Below are 21,128 nucleotides of genomic sequence, written 5' to 3' on the forward strand. Positions count from 1 at the left end.
ACGGAAACTGAAGCCAGGGATATTGGCTCCGGGAATATTGGTGTGTGGACAAATGACAACCTATTACGAGGTGGAAAAACAAACTTCAACCAGTGATGCAAGGAAAGGCAAATGTATTTATAGAGCGCCATTTAGACAGATGGCAATTCACCGTGCTTTACACAGAAAGAAGCAAAATGCAATAAAATATCTTAATGTTGAGATTATGAAATACATTATAAAAAGCATACCTGCATAAAATGGACAATAAATACAGTGTGTGCAGAATTATTAGGCAAGTTGTATTTTTGAGGATTAATTCTATAATTGAACAACAACTATGTTCTCAATGAAGACAAAAGACTCCAATCAAAGCTGAATACTTTTGGAAGTTGGAGTGGGGCTTTTTTAGTTTCAGTACCTTAGGAGGATATCTGTGTGCGCAGCTGACTATTACTGTGCATAATTATTAGGCAACTTAACAAAAAAAACAAATGTATACCCATTTCACTTATTTATTTTTATCAGGGAAACCAATATCACAACTCAAAATTTAGAAAAATATACGTTTCTGGCATTCAAAAACAAAGCAAAAACAAATCAGTGACCAATATAGTCACCTTTCTCTGCGAGGACACTCAAAAGCCTGCCATCCAGAGATCCTGTCAGTGTCTTGATCTGTTCATGATCAACATCGAGCGCAGCAGCAACCACAGCCTCCCAGACACTGTTCAGAGAGGTGTACTGTTTTCCCTCCCTGTAGATCTCACATTTGATGAGGGACCACAGGTTCTCTATGAGGTTCAGATCAGGTGAACAAGGAGGCCATGTTATTATTTTTTCTTCTTTTAGACCTTTTCTGGCCAGCCCCGCAGTGGAGTATGATGGAGCATTGTCCTACATGAAAATCATGTTTTTCTTGAACAATGCTGATTTCTTCCTGTACCACTGCTTGAAGAAGGTGTCTTGAAGAAACTGGGAGTTGAGCTTGACTCCATCCTCAACCCGAAAAGGTCCCACAAGCTCATCTTTGATGATACCAGCCCATACCAGAACCCCACCTCCACCTTGCTGGCGTCTGAGTCGGGGTGGAGCTCTCAGCCACGGGCCCATCCATCCGGCCCATCAAGCCTCACAGAATGAGAGTTACAGTGCGCGAGTCGATATGCAGTATAACGCTCACACATCTAGAAAAAACTACTTTCCTACAAAGTGTTAAGTGAAGCAACTTCAACACTACAGACTGTTCTGTCATGCACAGATAAGTCGGTCCAGATAAGCAGTCCAAGAACTCAGAGTCCGACCTAAGAATTTCCCAACCTTCTGCTACAGGCATCAGACCAGATGCTTCTTCCTAGAATCCAATTGGAGGGTAAGCCAGGTCGCTTCAGGGACAACACATTCAGCTACAATGCCCCCAGGATGTGAGATAAGAAGAAAATCATCGAGACGGTCAACTAAATTACACATATTGACAGGAATGAAAGCCGAGATTAAATCAGATCACACTGATTATTGGGATAAAAGACGATGATCCATGAAGAAATTAAAAAATGATAGTGATAGATTTCCTTCCAGCCTAACAGCAGAGGAATATTTTTAGTTTTTTAGTATGTCACAGGTGTTCAGAGAGTCAAATCTGAAGTCAGATCTTGTTCTCGGAGTAATAGAATCAACACTTTTCCACCAAAAGGTTTAATCCAAAAACAATATCTGGCTTCATTGTAGGTGAACGCAGGACTGCGACACATGCAAGCACACAGTACTGTACAAACATTGCAGCTGTTCCTGAACATCAGTGAAGTCGACTGTGATTTTTTTTTTTTTCCTGCTTTACGAACCTCCTGATACTATAGCGTACATTTCTGAGTAGTCAGTGAAGACTCCCCGGCTCTATCGGGTCAGCTGGTATTGACTTTTCACAAATATCAAGAGTCAACTGGAAAGCAGCTTTTGCCTTATTGCTCCCGTGAGCTGGAACAGCCTGAAATGGACTCTGTGAGTTCCTCTCCTGACCAACATTCAACCTTTTATTGACATAAGCCTGCCTGTCCTGGGTTTATCCTGCCTTTTGCCCCCGAACCGTCGTCTTGGTGGACATATAGGGTCGTCTCGCTTTGGATATCTGTGATATCTTATGGACTTTAATTTTTTAATGTTGCTTTGTTTACATCACTACATCCCAATCGATTTTACCATGAGATTATGATGATTTATTTTTTTATTGATCTCAAACAAACAACACATAAATGATTCAAAGAATGGTTCAATAAAATGTGTGAGGTCTTGAAACCTGGTGTTCACATCTTCTGCTTTTTTTAAGTTGAAATATATTGGCTTTCTTTAAGGGGACAAGATGTTTGTCCTTATAAAAGACATAAATCCTAAAAACACAAAAACACACAGGTTCAGGGTGAAATGTTATTTAGGCCCGGTGTGTGTCAAGTTTACCTTGAGAAAAATCTGAATGCACGGGTCAACAGGAAAATCACATTAAAGCTCGTGTCCGGAGTTTTGAAAGAGAGAGTTTTTTTTTTAATCCAAAGTCTCAGGTTCCGCCCTCCCTCTGCTTTCATGAGCGACCAAGCCACGCCCCCTTAATTGTGCACGCGTATTCTCTGTCGGGTGAAAATGAGAGCCTCGGAGTCCTACAGCATCCTACATGTTTAGCTGTTTACGGTGGATGTTCAGCAGACAGTGGATATATCCGAGGTAAGCGCGGCGGCTGCTGCGTAGCTAACTCACCTCTGCCTGGGCGAGCGGCCGTGCTCTCTGGCTGCTCCACACTTTGATTGACAACACGAGAATGCGGAAGCTCGAAATCTATTGGCTGACGCTGACCGGCGCTTTTTCGGATAACATGGGGGTCTATGAGACGAAGGCGGGGCTCATAAATAAATTTTTACATTGCTTTATGCTCATATTATATTGTAGTATCGAACCAGACTGACACATTTAAGCTCTGTTGAAAAATGATACATACGTTGGAAACGAACGGAAACTCCGGACACGAGCTTTAATAATAAAAACAATCAGTTTTCAGCATATACTGACATGTCTGGCAGATATTGATGTTAAACACATGTTGAAGCAAAGGTCAGTAATAAAGAGAGCCTGAAACATTGAGGAAGTCATTTCCCATCTCATTCGCCGCTCATTACATCGTTGAAGGTTACTGAAACAGAAATATGTTAAATTAACACCAGGAGCCAATTACTAAATTCCAATGAGGAATCCTCACTCTCCAACAATTTCTTTACACCAGTGAATATGTGTAGAGATGAGATATAACGAGGACGAGAAGTATGAGCAATAAGAAACATTGAGTTAGATTTCGTACTTTGTTACTCACTTAGAGTCACCAGAAGTTGAGAGATGATAAATTCACAATGTAAGTTCAATCAATCAAAACTCTTCTGAGGTCTCCTGGATAAAACTCCTGTGTCTGAATCATCCAGCTGCATTATACCTGCCTCAAACATTCTCTATTTATTAATCAATAAGAGATTTTATATAAACAACTTTTCTGTGTCTGGACTAAAATATTGACAGAAATAAAGACTTATCTGTAAAGAAATTCAAAACAATACTTCTCTTTTCACATCTCGATGGGCAATAAACAGAAATATGAAATTGAAAAATTCAGTTTTAACAAACATCTCCTCTTTTGTTGTTGTTTAATGCAGTTTTATTTCACAGTGATTCATTCTGATGGCGGGGGACTGTGTGGAGCACACAACTCTAGTTTATACAAATAATGATCCTTTAAGTCCCCACGCCAATTATGCTGATTAAAAGTGTTTCCTGAACAATGAAGCATGGATGAGTAATGACAGCCAGTCAGCCATGGAGACCCGGTGTTTAACCCTGGAGAACAAGGAGGAGCTGCAGTGGAGGGCGAGGAGAGCAAATCGAGCTTCCTCTGGAAGTTCTCCCACCTGACGTCTCAAACCTTCAGTCCCTGGAAACTTTTCAGTTCCACTTCAAGGCTGTATTCCAGAATGTTTTCGTTATCAGCTGTCTTTTCTCCCCATTATCCGCAGTGTTCTTGGGTGTCTTTAAGCAAATTCAACTTGACAATGAATTCTAATAGCTGCTTAATATTCAAAAAGAAAGATTTCAAGTGTGATTTGTGATTTCGATGTTGATCTGTGAGTAAAATGAAGTTGAATAAATTTGATGTTTCAAACTCCTAACTGTTCAAATATGAGTCCTCTTCTTCTTAAATATCTGCTGTATTTCATGACAGCTTGCCTAGTTTTTACTGTCCCCTCAATATTAATCGCAAAACAGAGGAAATTTTAATCTTTATATCATAAAAATCGTATCTTTTTTCCTGATTCATGGGTTGCACACGTCTCGCCAACATTCCTTTATGTCCTTGAGAGAATGAAATGCGACTGAGTGCAGAGCAAAGCAGCCTAAAAGCACTGACAGAGCGAGAGAGAGAGAGGAAAAGCAGCTTCCTCTCCACTGCTTTAACTTTCTGTACAGCGCTGAAGTGTTTTTGTGGTTGATGCATTACAGTTATCAATGCACCTTTTATCTCCTAATTCACATTCAGCTGCTCAGTGACAAACCACCAATTGCAAATAAACATTTTATTAATTAAGAAAAGAAAAAAAAAAAGGTAGTGGGATTCTTTAAATTGCATTGCTGCAATCATACGGCTTCAGCATATCTATTTTATGTAAGAATAACAGTTTGTACTCCAGATATCATCTTAGCTTTCATGCTGCATTCAACTGCAGTATAATGAAATACATCAATTAAAGTAATGGGAAAATACTTCAATATATTCAGTTACACATTTAATAATGTAAGAGCACGCATTCAGAAAGCCTCAGATGCTTTTCATAATATGCGAGGCCATGAAATTCCTACATAAATGGGCAGAGACACAGAACAACAAACTGGAAAATGAAATGTTCTCCAGTCGACAGTGTCAAACTACCTCTCCCAAAAAACAGACATTGGAATAATAAGAAGAATAGCACATGAATGGAGCGAAACAATGCTCTTTGTAGAAAGGATCTACGACAAAACATATCTTAGCTGCAAAAAAAGCAACAACAGCTTAAGTGGATTAATCATTTTCACCACTTTACTTTTTTTTCAATCTACCACATTTTCTGAACTTGTAAGAGCATGAGCTGCTTGAGTGGAGAGAAAAAAGGACAGTGCACAGATTACTGGAATAGGGGCCATTGTATTGTTATTACTGGGTTTAAGTGGTGTATTTGGCAGTATACTTTTCAGATATTCAAAACTGAAAGAGAAAATTGTCAATTAAAAGAATTGTCGTTGAAACTTGTTACATCGTATCTAAAGTTTCATGAAGAAAGAAAAATAAGTTGCCTATTCATTCTATGAATGCCACAATAATTGGAAAGTTGATACTGCTCAAATTAATATGCAAGAACAAGGAGGTGAATCAGGAGCAAAGTCTGGCCTGTAATTTATATCATTTACACATGATTTCACCACTACAGGAGTTAGTTTCTTGCTACGTGACCTGTGGAAGCTCCAGCAACACTTTTCCATAGGCCCCAAAGGTTTGCTACTCCTGTTAACAAACACTACTTTTTGGAGCCAGGCTGCAAATCACATGGAAAGTCTGTCGTCTGTGCACGAGCACAGCCATTGATCACTGCATTAATGCTGGCAGTACTTAGCAAAATCCTTCCCAATGATGAATCCGAATGCAAAGGGGAGCCTCCTAATGTCTAACAGCTGCTCGCTGCTCGTCAATCTACAGCTTGTTCATCATGGCGGAGAAGTGTTTGGATTGAGAGCGAGAGACTTACCGAGTCCATCAATTTTAACAAAATAATTTTCATCAGAAAAACAATTTTCTTTAATCAAGAGGGTATAGCTCTGTAATATAAATAAATTGTCTTGGGTCTCTGGGAAAATCATCAACTCATTTCTACTGAATCTTAAACTGGGATTAACTTCACAAGATGGATGGATGGATGGATGGAGGGATGAACACCTGTAGCCAGGGAAAGCTGTTCAGCTAACTTATTCCTGCAGGTTCCATTGGTAGAGCCGTTTATGTCTGAGAGCAGAACCAAAAGAGTTTATGTTCAGTCCCACTTTTAAACTAAAGATTCGCAGTCTGAGCCAAAATGGCCCCATAGAAACACGGCGGTGTAATCTAAAGGCTATTTCATATCAATTCTGCAAAGAGGACAGAGAGAACAAAAGCTGGGTGGCATTTTCTCCTCAAATGTCAAGGTGCGGACCAGATAGCGGGGATTACATGCTCTTTTGTTGATGTGAGAGTAAAGCATCCCACCTGGAAAGCACAGCCAGCGATGCACCTCAATGCGTCCATGTTTAAACTCCACCTCATTCAATCCTGGCCTGGAGAAATTACACTATTACATATAACGATTCACAGGGAAAGGTAAAAGAGCCATTGATTGTTTTTTTTTTTTTTTTTTTTATGTTAGGTTGAGGTAATCACTGAGCTTTCAACATGTGAGCAGAAGTGCAATCCAGGTTTCCTAGTCTGTAGTGTCAAAGTCAAGATTAAAAATAAAGGAGGCCACTTACTCTGGGATGACCTGGCAGAGAAGATGAGTGAAGGCCCACCTTAGGAATAATTTCATATTTAAAGAAACCACCATTCACCCATACTCTATGCCGTTCTATCCAGTTCATGGTTAATGGGTGCTGGGGCCAATCGGCATCCTGTGAATCACAGGGAAAACAGAGAGAAACCCCCACATTTTCACACCTAAAGGATGGGCAATTTAGAACCACTTTAATCCATGTGTTCCAATCACACAAAATACCGGGAAGAGTTCACGTCAAGAGAATAATGTACAACGTGCAAAAATCATTTACTAAGTCTGGAATGCTTTATTTGCTTTCTGTGTCATTGTGTTTGTAAAGGGAGAGCAAATTGGTTCAGCCGTTAGAGATGCTGCCATTGAGCTAAAAGGTTTCCAACAAACTGCAAAACGCAAGAAAACTGAAAGCACACTCTGCACATGCAGGATAGCATCCTTCATACATTTGTGCATATCTTCATTTGACCAGGTAGGAGACGTCTCAAAGCAAACTGAAGACACCTGAAAGACATCGAGACAACTTGACACTCCATCAGTTCAAGCTGTTTATCAGGCAAGGGGTGAAACGTCTTCCAAGATATATTTCATCCAGAATCTAAGTAAATCAAGCCCTGAGACAACATCTGAGGTCACCAGACTGCGCAAATCTCCTCAACTAAAAAAAAGGTAATCGAGTCGGCCGGATCGCCTGCACTGTCCTGAGAAGATGCACAAGAATCCAAACCTAATAAAAATGATGCGGTTCGATAAGAGGGACCTTTAGCCAACAGCTTCCAATGTAATGTGTTATTGTCTTGTGCAAGCCTTGCAGCAGATTTCATTACATGTGCACATTTTTGTATCGTGTAATAAAGACCAGCTGAGGAGGGAACGTGACTGGTTTTTGCCTTGAAAATGCTCTCAATCGCTGTATTTCACTTCCAAACTAAAACAAGGCAAAGACTTAGGAAACATATTAGAATGGTGCTTTGCTCTTGGAAAATGAAAAGTAATGAGACTCACACGATGATGAGATTTCTAATATAAATTTGACGCTGATTCCAACAAAGATGATCTTGGGGCTGGTTTGCAGCAGTGGATTGAGGCTTCTTCATTAATTCAGTAAATGACTTGTGCACTTTGAGATTTGCCCACCAATGTAAAGTGTGTTATAAATAAAATCCATTATTATTATTATTATTACTTTCCATTTGTTGGTGTGAAAGCAGAACGAATCCCATCAACAATGCAGAACATGGCACGATAGAGACAAAAATTAACTAACAGCTCATCTGAACGCAAGTGAGAAACGAGGCAGCAGAGAGACAGACACAGGAAACAGAAATGAAATGAGCAACTAAAGATTCTAAATTAATCTAAAAGATTAAAGAACTGAAGGAGTTTAACTACTGGGAAAATAAAATTATATTAAGAAATCGTCAAGTTCCATAAGTGCACTCATAGAAACTGAAAATCAGTGTGTTAATTTATATGTACTTTTGCTTCATTTGCTGTTTATAATATCCACTCGGGATTTCTGTGTGGTACAGCAGTTCATGTCAAGCACTGAAGAAGTCTTTTTAACAATTTTTCTTTATATGTTTTATCAGTTAAGAAAAGTGCTTTTAGTCCTCATCTCTAAAGAACCACTGCATAAAAGTGAGGACGAAAACAACAGGAGGTTAAAAGCAAAGTGTTTCACTCAAACGCAACATAAACCTGCAGTCGATTTACCAGTATGCGCTCATGAAAAAGGTACAGATTCGATTACGGTCTGAGGCATGTGGAGGTGGGAAGAAAGAGCACAGCAGGTGAAAGAAGAACGTACACAACAAAACATCCAAAAACCACCGGTCACATTGTTTCATTCTGTTGCTCTTTTTTTTTTTTTTTTTTTATATGATGACCTTTCTATTCAGAATCCCTGACACACAAATACACACAGATACACATGCCCCTCTAACCACTATTGACATGCATCTAACCCGTTTGGACTCACAGAATATTTGTTATCTTGTTGTCAGTACGGCACTGACAGACACTGCAGCTTAACGCTGCTGCGCCTCGTTCGGGGAACAATCTGATCTTTGTCAGGTAATCCATTGAAATCATTACATCCACAGAGAAACACTTGACAACACGCAGCGCTTTAGACGTCAACAGGAGGGAAATGGCCGATCGATGGTGCTTATAGGACACAAATTCAGCACAGATTGTCTTAAGGAGTTTTATGGCCACGTTATGAGAGATGATTGGTGCTGCTTGTCAGACGGACGGTTGAAAAACGCAGCCTCAGGACGGGGCGGAGATGAGCACACCTGTTGCACACTGACTGCAGCGGAATACATGCATACAGATGTGAATCCTCCCCGTTTGGGTCTGTTACGTCCACCCACACTGAAGATAGATGAAGGAATGGACCAGCCAATTCCTGAGGAATCCCAAGAAATAATAGCTCCCTTTATTGCCCATGCTTGTACAATACTGCTGCTTTTTTATGTGCAATCAGATTCAGTTTAGTGGCCTTCGCTACAATCCTCGCAATATTAAACAGAAAGCACTTCATCATTCCTTTGAGTGGCTGCATCAGATATGGGCAGATCCTATATGTCTGTACAGGTGAAGATCGTAGTTATCCAGTACCTTTCTGAAAGATACATTCGAGCATTCATTTATCCTTTCTCTCAGGTGAAACCCCCTCATTGTGCATAGCCTCAGTTATTCATTCAGCTTCATGTTTGCCTGAGGTTACACAAGTTACTGTATTAATGTCTGAGCACATCTTTCACACACATTTCACACTGTCCTTAAATCCATTTTCAGTAGTTCAAGTCAATAGTCATCACCGCTCCATGCACAGGCAGATAGGCCGCTTGAATACTGGATGGCTTTTGCGTTAAAAACAAAAGATGACAGTGATTTTATCACTTGCCCATCAAAAACCAACCTCTTTTTACCTCCCGTAGTGCGAGAGATGACTGGTAAGTCTTGCTGAAGGAGAAAGAAAAAAATCAATCTAAATGTGGAAAAAAATTCTCCTGTGTTGTCTGGAAGTGATATTTGCTTTTGTACAGAAAGGTACAAGCCTGTTGCTATCTTGTGAAGCCCAACATGTCAAAGGCGAGGTGCAAGAACTAGTGAAAACAGGGTGCACAGGCCGTTCCCTTCAGCGTCGTTACAGTGTTGACAAGTTGTCCTGCTGGTCAGCTGTGCGGCTGCAGGTTTCTTCAGTGTTAAGCGGTTTGAGATTATATCTGGTGTTGAGTGACTGACCAGTGAGAGTCTAGCACATTTTAATACACTTCAATGAAAGATTGAAGCGCAGAAGCTACGAAATCTAGTAGTTAAATGACTAGTTTCAATTGTATTGTCAAACAAATATATGAAATTGATGGTCGCCTTTCATATCTAAGTTAGTGGTACAATCCTCACCTTCATCTATCCATGTGACAAAGTGTCAACTATAGGAAAATGCTACACAATATGAAAGTCATTTCACTCATATGTTGTGAAGATCTGAATGGCAAACTGTGGCTGTGTTGATTAAACTCATATTAAATTACGATCGTCAGCCATTTTTCCAATCTGTGGCAGCTGTGGAAGGTTCCACAGATTCTAATGGTCAGTCAACTGACCAAAAAGTGTCCATCGACTGCTGACCTGAAAACAAATGAGCCAATGTGGGATTCATAGAGACGCATGAATGTTGAATGAGATCACAGAATTATTCAGAAACATTAAGCAGGGGCTCAGGTAATGAGCCGTACATTCACCAATCATGACCACAAGTAATGTTCTAACCTTCATAAGTGAATTAAGGTCAAATTAATGCACAAACATCAAAGAATTAGCTATAGATTAATGGAAACACATCAATCATCCAAACGATTAGAACAACAGGAAACAAAGGAATCTTCTAGTGTAAAAAACTAAGTTATCTGCTTTCCTGATGTTTCGGCACGCTTAATTTTTTTTTATTTAGAGTATTTGTAAGGAATCTGGACTATAGTAGATAGAAAAGCTTGCGAGCCAGCCAGTTTTGAGACGCTTGAGCGTGTTGCCTCGGGGCGTTCTTATTTTTTTCTCTGTGGAGTCTGTGAACCTTCAACTCAAAACTCTAATGTACCAGCTGAGGGCAGATCACACACTGACCTTAAAGTCTGTTTTTAAAGTCACCATTTGGTTTTTTAAGTGGCAAACAAAATGAAATAAATAGATCAAAAGAAATAGATGATAGATAAATAGATTTCATGTGACCTTTACCATACGGATTATCTGCCAGACTGAACTAATCTCAAACATCCCTAACTGTAGTCTCCTCCGAAAACATGTCTTGACCTCACACTCTCACATGCACACACACACTCACATGCCCACACTCAGATGCACAAATATTTATTTGAATTATTGATCTTAAGAACCCTCCAAAGACCAATTTTCCGTCAGGAGGACTCAGAAATAATGAAAATCGTAGCGAGGTCAATATGGGGAGGGTGAAACCTGTCAAGGCAAACACAGGAAGTTGGAGCCTGCACTAACTGGAATCAATTCTATAGGTGATGGAGAGAATGAGCAATTACCAGAACACAAAGGGAAAATACCGCAGTGTCAAAAAACTGTGAGCAGTAACGTTTTGCATTCACGCTGGACTCAGTGAGTTCAAGGCGCAAACACTTACTGTGTTCACAATGCGCTTTGAAGCACTTCATTCAGCATCATCTTGTGAGACGCAGTTGGGAAGCTGGGGCCACGGCAAACCGCGTCCGCAGCTCACATTTTTAATGAGCTAAAACAGACTCGGGTAGAAGTTCATTACCTATTAAATCACAATGCCAGCAGCTTGAGTACAGGATGTGTGTGCTTCAGGGAAGGCCCAGATTGCCCCGAAATTGTGTTTGCTTTAGTCTGACACTTGTTTAAATGACTCCATGCGAAAGAGATACACAGGGTTTGTGTTTGCGTCCATGTGAGCTGGTTGTGAATGGAGGTCGTGACTGTTTAAGAGTCTGCTGGTGTCAAGGCCTGTTTCAAGAGGGAAGGTATTTATTGTATTGAGCAAATGTTTGTTTACTCAAGTTTATTTGAGGAAGCGTTCAAGATCGATGATCCCAAAAGTTTTTATTTGTTCTTTAACTTTGTATGAAGTGCAGTGAATGGACTTAAAAAGATCTTTATTTTGTGTCACTGACAATTGCCTTTAACCACAATTCTGAGTTTTCTTGTCAGTGAAGATAACGTTTTGGTCTGGTCGTACATTTGGGATCCAAAAAAAAAAATTGAGATCGATGAGCCAGATCCCTGCTGGCACTGCATGATGAATATTACCAAGTATTATTTGTGTCATTGGTTTTCAATAAGGATGGCTTGTGCTTATACTTTTAAAAATGATGTTTTCTACTGAGGCAAAGAATGACACTTGACTGGCACAACTGAAGAGTGTTTTTATCACAGAATGTGCACAGACACATTACACACAAGGGTTTTGCCACAGTTATACCCAGAGCTAATATAGCATTTTTATATTCCTGCAGACTGTGAAAATCCCTCTTCTCTGTTGCAGAAATTGCTGGAGCAGCGTCTGTGAAGAATGCTTTAACAGTGGGACGGTGCTCTTGCGCGCATGTGGCAGCGGTAGCGGCACGGCGTACCTGACCCCGGTGTGTGAAAAGCATCAGTCAGGATCTACCCACAGGTGACACTTTCACTGTTATTTCAGACAGGTTAAGTGTCACACAGAGACAGCTTGATCCATGACTGCTCAAAACGGCTCCAGCTGTCGCTTTCATTAGAGCTTGTCAAATCCAAACGCATTAGAGCTAGGAATGGGCCCACCTTAAAGAGAAGTACTGGTTCACTCCATGTCTCACTAAAAACTGGTACATCAAGATGAACACAGACTTTTCCCTGTCACAATTTCACTTAGAGCTGAAACATGTTCTTACTCACTCACACCAATAAAAACACTTGATTCAGTCTGATAGTAGACCCGGGGAGCACAAAAACATGAGGGTTTAGAACTGATGAAGACATAATATGCCAAGAATCCATAACCATGCTGGTCAATACATAAAAATGTCCCAAAAGAAATATCTATACCACTCAAATTGCAATGATGGACTGAATTGTCAACATTTGGTTGCCTTTGCCACTGATTCATGACCAATAAATGTGCTGTAAGATATCGTTCTTCATGTCAGTATTGAGCTTTTCACTGCAACAAACGTGAGAATGACTCCAAAGAGTCCAAAGGATAAAAGAGGCGGTTTCTAGAGTGTCGATCTCATACTGCCTGCAGACACTGGTGACGGCTTTCAGAGCTTGTGCCTCTCTGGATGAAAGAACAACCTCTTGACTGACAATTATTGACAATGCTAAAGGTTGTACTGTTTAGAGTCAAGGTTTCCTTCCCTGAAGTGTCTGACAGGCAAATTCCTGCTGCTCACTATTGCAAAAAAGATATAATTTGTTTGAGTTTTTTTGCATTTTACTTGCATTACTGTATTCATATATTTGTATATGAATCGAAGTAATGACCAATTTCATGATATACAATGAAAATAAATTTTTTGGAGTGAACACAGCTTAAATACAATAACAGTAAATGATGCTACATGACAATGGGTACAGCTCAAAGCTTTTTATGCCTATACTTCTTACAGAAAAGGAGAAAAGAAAAAATAAACAAAAAACAAACAACCCAAGCAACTTATGCAAGGAAACTCACTGACTAAGAAGTCCGACCTTGTCACACAAAATCAACATTTCATTTAAATCCAACAAACATTAACAATATGTAAGTTCCATGGTGTGATTTCTGATTCTGCTTTTACTAGACTTTTTGAGCTGGATCCACAGTGTTGTTGTTTTTTTCATTCGCAGTTGGAAATAATCTTTTTCTCTTCCTTCAGCCGTAACAACATAAGATCGATTTGTTACTGATGGTATGAATTAAAATTCTATTTATGTTCTCTGTGTTGTCAAACTTTGAGATTGATTAGGGAGACCTGCGCTGGCAGCAGACATGAGTTAAAGTGTATAAAACAAATCTGAAAGCATATATTAGGTTAAATAGAAAACTTAACACATAAGAACATTTTACGTTTCAGACCTGAAACTGTGCAAAGCATCACAAAGTGGAAGACGCTGTCATTTCAGTGCTGCAGTTTATTACAACAGTATTCTTTTTGTCACTAGGCTGATTATCAGCAGGAAACACTTAACGGCAGATTATCAGAAAATGCAGACGACATTGAACATGCCATGCGCAGGTAATTAGCTACGATAGTGCTTCGGGATTCTGGGACACATGTATTGAGACACGCTAATTAAATCACCTGAGACGGGAGCTTAACTCTAAATCCTGCAGGTACACCTATCGCAGCAGAGAGCGCATAATCGAGCACAGCAGCTATTTAGTGATTTTTTTCCTCACTTCAAGATAAGACATAGACCTGAAGACAATATGTGTTTAAACAACTTTTTTTTGCTCATGCCGTAATTCACTTTTCTCTTGTTAACATGAACATTTTGTAACATCATGATTATCTGAATCAGCTGAGGTTTCAGATGGAGTAAAATTACAGAATATATTCCCTCATCTCCATGTGTCAGTGTCAGACGAGACTTGGGGTCATAGGAAGAAAGGCATTCTTACCTTTCTTTTAGCCCGGAGCTGTCCATGATAATTATCAGACGAGTCTCCAGGGATCTCGCCCCCCCAGAGCGTCACTCCTACAATGGTGTAAGTGATGCCCATCACCACCAGAGGCAGTAAGTAGACCAGAACTGCCAAAATGATATGATACCTGTTGAAGGAATCAGACAAATAAATGATCTACGCAATATAAGGTGCTATTTAGTATAGTATAGTATAGTATAGTATAGTATAGTATAGTATAGTATAGTATAGTAAGTTAATAGCTGTTGGGTTGTAATTTCTATAGGGTTGTGTTGGTTTAAAGTTACCTTTGTATCATTATTATATAGAGCTTCATAAAGTTGTTAAGATGTAAGTTAGTGAAGCTGTGTTGAGTACTGGCTTCAGTCGACTGGTATGTCTCCAAGCTAATGTCAATTAAGCTATCTCGTCAGGCCATCTCACTGAGATACACCTGTATAATTAAAGGTTAAATACTTAAAGGGGCTGCATCAAGCAAAATTCACTTTTTGTATGTTTTAACCTTGTTATACAGTTATGTACTCACCAAAAAGACCCCCAAAGCATATTTTTCCTTCGTGCCTGCGTGTATGAGCTTTCCTCATGTTTCTGCTGCTCAGAGAGGCAGCCCCTCCCACACCCGTGAAAACTCTGTGCTTCCCACGTTGACGTCACACGGTGAAGATGGCTCCCCTGAGCCCCCCTCCCGCAGGCCCTCGGCAATCAGCGTTGCTGCTTTTTGTAACTCCGATTACGGAAATAAACTTTAACCATCGTCTGAAAGCAACAATCAAGCAAGAGCAAGAGTTTGAAGGGTCTGCACTTAGTGAGTTTCTCATAGGAAAAGACGTTTTCGCGTGTCTTTGCATGTAGAGAAGCTAGAGCTAAAGAGCTAAAGCTAGCCAGCGTATTTGTTTTGAAGCGCTGATTGGTTGAAGTATGCTGTCAGTCAAAGTCCACAGGGGGAGAGGCAGGATTTTCAGTGAAACAGAGCGTTTTTTCTTCCGGGTTTCAGAATTAGCCCCAGAAAAACGTTTATTTCACACAAAATTACTTTAACTTAGCGCCAAAAATAAACTATTACCATCTTAATGCCATTTCTAGGGTTTGGACTAGCTAAAAAAGCATGATACAGCCCTTTTAAAAAAAAAGGTTATGAGGAATTCTATTCTATGGAATTGTTGTGGGTTTTTTTTTTTTAATTTTAGTGGTGGCTGCCATGATGGTGGTGCTGCAATGTGGGATATTTAAGACTTAAACAGTTGATTTGCTGGTTTATTTTGATGCTCCAATGTTGATAGTGTTATTGGTGGTTATCTTTTTTTGTGTTTGGTTGGTCTTAATGTCGGACCAGGAGGTGTTGTGGTCTTGCTGCTGTTACAGGTCAAGGCATGTTGGAAAAAAAAGCTCCTGTAAATGAAAGCCTGACACTCTGTGACCAAATGCCCTTACAGTATTTTTGCGAGCTCTGTAGAATTTTATAAGTATTAATTGTTGTGAGACTATATCTAATCAAGAAAATAATTAAAAAAAATATTGTATTATTAATAAGAAATAATTATTTATTAGCAACCCAACTTGCTGGGTTGAAAGAACCCAGCAGTGTATTCAATGTGAACTTAATTGGGTTGTTCGAACAACCCAATTATATTACATTAAGGAAACCAGCCAAATTTGTTGGGTTAAATTAACCCAGTGTGTGTTTGGTCCAATATTAAACCAGCGCTGGGTTGGGAAACTACCCAAAATGAGTTGTTTTTAAGCAAACAGTTTTAAGTGTGCAGTGGTACATAAATACGACGATGCAATCTGTCTCACACAGGCCACACTCCAGTATGATATTATCAAAGCCATATGAATAAGGTTAGGGGATGAAGAATGGGACTCAAGTTGTCATGTGGGATCATTCTCTTCCTGGCTCCATTGAATTAGATCCACAGCACCTCAGGAAGGGTCCTCTGTAATGCCGCCAACACTGATCGACCCACCTCAATTTCCAAAACGCACATAGATTGCTTTTAAATGAGATCGTTTGTTTTCTTGTGATTATTTGCCTATTCACCACGGCATGGGACAGTGATACTCCACTCCACAGTTATTTGATATTCTAGTGGTATTTTGTACATTCTTTTGGGAACTGAGGCTCCAGTTGGGCTAATTTTCCAGTTTTTTTTCTAAAATGAAGCGTCCCTGTGGGTTATGGGCAGTGTCATGCAGATGTTGATAAATTCCTGTTCCTGATGCATTTTTTCTGACATCTGTGGAATAACGTCAAGCCATTACCATGTAGTGAACTCAGCTCACTTTCAGTTAGTTCATTCAGTGAACAACAGAATTCCTTCATCCTTAACTTTTTTTGGCAGTGCCTAAATTTTCTGGCACAACAATAATGAGAGTAATTGCACATCAGTGGGAACTCAGTCCTCGATTTTTCTTGGCACCTGTCGCAGAAACACACTGAGGATTTAAATAAGCAAGCCTGATTTAAAAAAATGACTGAAACCCACTACAAAGTATTTTGTAGAAACAATGCTTCAGCAACTTATCACAGTTACCGACTTTCTTGCTTTGACTTGGAAAAGATGAATGTTGGTGCAACTTGAACACACAAAGCGTAAAGTTCTCTACAAGCAGTCAGACAGCGAACCAACACAAGCCAGTTGTTATTTTCTTATGTCGTCCTCAGCTTATAATCATTGATTAATTTCTTTTTATTATTATTATATTATATTCACTTTTAAGAGCCATGAGAATCTAAAGAAGTTAAGTTGCATAACAACTGAAAGTGGTGCACCAAACCTGCTTCTGCTGACATATTTCTTCTTGGTGAAAACAAGGAGATTATTCTCACGTGAAGATGTGATCTTTCATGCGAGGCCAGGCCACATAACAGAGGGTCTTGTGGGGCAGAACTTTGACGGTGGAGAAGTAGCAGGGTGGGAAGGCCAGAACCACGGCCAGGCTCCAGATGCAGATGATGACCCCCATGGTGGCCTTTCCAGACAGACGAGGCTTCAGAGGATGGATAATGGCCATGTACCTGCAGCAAAGAGATTCAAATGAATGCATCATGATTATGTCAGGAATCTGTGCTGAAACCACAGACCTTATATGGAAATATATTACTCCATTAAGGGATGTTTCCAAGGCTAACAGCTTGTTGCTATTTGATATAAAGCATGATCTTCTGTATGTGAAGCTTCTGAATGTGAGCTCTTCAAATGTGTCACCATTCTGTAAGACTAAATCCTCTACCTTTGAGGGATTTCTCATATTCCCATGAGCAAATTCAAACAGTTTTACAAGGGGAAAACAGAATCGTCTGAAATGCGAACAATTTTGTGACATGAGTTTGTTGCAGACGATAAATGTTAAAATACAACTTTAACCTTTTTTTTTCTAATTGAAGTTATGATTCATTTTCCACAGCCAGCCTGCCCGCGTCTGATAAAGCAGCGTTGTTTAATATTCAGGGAAAATCATGGGCGAGTCATTCCAACAAACATTGATGACATTCTGTTTGAACAGCACAATAAAACAGGGGAACCTGGCCAGGAAGGGACGAGCCACATGAACCCACTCGGGATGCAACGCAGCTTTTCCAATTGCAGATCACACAGGCTTAGCGGTGCTAATTCAGTCACTTTAAGATAGTAAGGAATCGTTTGACGATGGACACGTTATCCACCGCGGTGTCCTATCGCCTTAGTGAGCGATTCCTTCGACTTATAAAATCTTATTGAGCCTTGTAGGATGTCCAATCAAGTATGTGCCGAGTTAGTAAGGCTCAAACAAGCAGGCACAATGACTCCTGATCAAATCTCCTGAAACACAGTCACACTTGAATGAGCTCAGGAAGGCAGGATTTTGCCTATTTGCACACACACACACACACACACACACACACACACACACACACACACACACACACACACACACACACACACAAACACACTCACACACACACACACACTTTTGTATTCACACATATCAAAGGACTTTTTCCTCAAATCACTACATCAGATCAGCTTCAGTAAATCTAAGAAGAAGTCACTGTTTGACAAGTGTAGTTTTAGTGAGTTTCAAAAAAGTTGCACAGAGAAGTGTTGAGACAGCACACTGTTTTGACATCAGGCCACGATGGGATGACATTGCTGAGCAATCGCCGGCTCTATCACCACCTGGTGTTTAACCAGCAGAGGACTTCCAGTGTGAATAGTGACACATTACGCAAACAACCACTAAATGCCAAGTGTCGGCTTGAAATAACCTCAGAAAAATCATCAAATCTTTCAGCCACACTCTTTTCCTCTTCTGAAGCATCAGACTAATACTGTGAGTTGGCTTTCCTTTTGTTCTTTCAGCCTGGCTGTTGATGCTAACACCACGAGGAATAAATGTTACAATTCATCACCGTTAATACTAAACAAAACAATGGTCAGTGCTACCTTTCACACAGAAACACGCGCTGCTCTGAGTGCAACGCCCAAAGGAACGCACAGCGGCTGGGAGAGTTAGCAGGAAAGGACATGTTCACAGATGATCGCGAACTGTGGCCTCGTGCCATTTCAAGACATCAGAGCGGAGACAGCACCACACTGGGGTTACGGGAAGCATGACCGGAGGTTACAGCTACATCATGTAGGTCATGCCAATGTTCTCTTTCTCAGTGCACACATGACAAACCTGAATGGACACTACAGAGCAAAAATACAATTGCATCAAAGTTGCTGCAGCAAGGCCAGAATGGGCACAGCCTTGGGGGTATGCGCTGTTCCATTTGTGTGTAAAGGAGATGCACTGGAGGAGAAAAACACCTCACACTGTATCAGCTCCACATTGTGACACATATGTGCACGCTACACACACTGCATTTGCTTAGAGCTTTGAAAAGCCTCTGCTCTTTGTTATGTTCAGTCTTTGGCTGCTTCGCTCATCAGTTTAATCCTTTTATTCAAACATTATGACGTTTGATGCTCCACTGATCGGTATCAAAGGACGGCTAATGGTGCAGAGTGCACCTACACTGCTGAAATCCACAGGGGCAGTCAAAGAGGAACAGGTGAAGGAGCCATGACAGAAAGCAAATATATGAAAGCAAAGAGCATAAATAGTCTGAGTGCATGTGACAGAGAGCAGGAGAGTCAGAGGAATGACTTATCATTTCCAGAGTCTTTCACCGCAACACAGACTCCGTTAACAACAGCTTCAGCCTCTGATTCATTGGCACTGAAACGTAAAATTAAATCTGTGGAATAGGTCCTTGGTGGGTGAGATGGCAGTCACCCTGCTGAGAAGCCGCCTTTCCTGCACAATAATGCAAATCATAAACAAGTACGTACTGACGTCTCCAGGGGAAATGCAAATAAATGCACACTTAAAACAGCAGGAAGAACAAACTATGACTGAATAATGTGACGATAAATCTAAAGAATGCAGCAGTGGAATGTAAAATAAACAGACTTCATGGAAATGACTCCCTATATGAGAGGCATGAGTTGATATAAATGACATCAATTACAAGAGCTTTGCCAAACAGAGAGCAATTTGTTATCAAGCAAGCCTTTATATGGAGTTGAGATTTTTTTTCTCTAAGGCACAGTCTTCCATCACTGCTGGAGGAACACAGCAGTCAATGAAACACAATGCTTCTACAGATGGAACAGTAGGCTGTACCCAAAGAAGGAAAGCAAAATTAAACTGTGTAAATAAACATTGGTGAGCTAACTGATTTAGTAAGAAGAGATGTGTTTTTTTTTACATTAATTGTAACCTGAAATATTCATGATTTATCTTCCATATTATTCGTTTCGATGAATGAGAATATATATAAAAAAGGTTTCTTAAAGGTTGAAAATGAGCAGATTTCATGCCTCACGGCTAAAAAAGCTTTCAGTTTTATGCAAAATAGCATTGGTGGGTTTTTTTTTTCTTCATACTGATTTTTAAAATCATATTTATGTAGATGAATTAACAAAGCTACTCTGGTTGAGAGAACTTGGCACCACTGACTAAATATTATTCTTGCAGTGTTTACCTGTCCACAGCGATCGCGGTCATGGAGTAGATGCTTGCAAACACGGACGTTATTGGGAAGAAGTTGTGGAATTTGCAGTAGGCTTCCCCGAAGTACCAATCCCCGTGCAGACCGTAGATAAAGTTTATTAAAGTGTTGAACGCGGCCATCGACGCGTCGGAAAACGCTAAATTGAGCAAAAAGTAGTTTGTGACCGTCCTCATGCGTTTGTGTGCAAGAATGATCCAAATCACGATGAGGTTTCCGAACACCGCCACCGCCAGCACGGAGCTGTAGGCGACCGACCAGAGAGCGACGCGCCACGGCGGCTGCACGAACTGGTTGGTGTAGTTCGTGGTTAGGTTTGATCCGTTGTGTGGAGCTGCCATCCTCTTCTCCTTTTCCTCTCCTCAAGTAGCGGGTAATGCTGCTTTTTTTTATTGCTCGACTCTACTTATTTGAGGTGCAAAGCTGGAAATCTCGCTCGAGGAATTGCGTAAAGGCGCCATAACGCGCGAGTTAAACGCGCATCATTTCAAGATCCCTATCTGTAACCCTTCATGCACTTTTTCACCTCGAAAGTAAATAATGCAGAGAAAGTGTAAGCGAATCAAGTATCCTCCAGCGCCTGTTGAATGCGGGGGGTGAAATAACAGCCTCTCCTCCTCCAGCAGCAGCAGCAGCAGCAGCGGGCAGGGCGCCGTGCGCACTCAGTGACGCACGAATGGCACACATAGTGAAAGAGATTGATTGATACTCGTGGATGCAGCTTTAAACTTCATGAATAACACATGGTCCCCTCTGTGTATCTCCGCAGTTCATAATCAGTCTGCCTCACTTTGCGTTTTTTTTTTTTTTTTTTTATCCCCGCGTTTATCTCGCGTCAACCGCATTTCAGGTTCCTCCACAGGATATT

At 40.4% G+C, this 21,128-nt stretch overlaps 1 protein-coding gene across 1 annotated transcript in view; it reads right to left on the reverse strand.

Moving 5' to 3' along the window:
* The window catches only part of tacr3a (tachykinin receptor 3a), a 28,979-nt gene extending 8,378 nt beyond the window's left edge, over nucleotides 1-20,601 (reverse strand). Inside the window, exons 1-3 of the mRNA XM_030093969.1 lie at nucleotides 20,234-20,601; nucleotides 17,048-17,236; nucleotides 14,194-14,344 (exon numbers count right to left, since the gene is read on the reverse strand). Coding sequence (XP_029949829.1) covers nucleotides 14,194-14,344; nucleotides 17,048-17,236; nucleotides 20,234-20,601 — 708 coding nt within the window. The remainder of the gene's footprint in view (nucleotides 1-14,193; nucleotides 14,345-17,047; nucleotides 17,237-20,233) is intronic.
* Nucleotides 20,602-21,128: the final 527 nt, after the last annotated feature.

Source organism: Salarias fasciatus, chromosome 6 (genome assembly GCF_902148845.1).
Source record: "Salarias fasciatus chromosome 6, fSalaFa1.1, whole genome shotgun sequence".
In the NCBI taxonomy this organism is placed as follows: Eukaryota; Metazoa; Chordata; class Actinopteri; order Blenniiformes; family Blenniidae; genus Salarias; species Salarias fasciatus.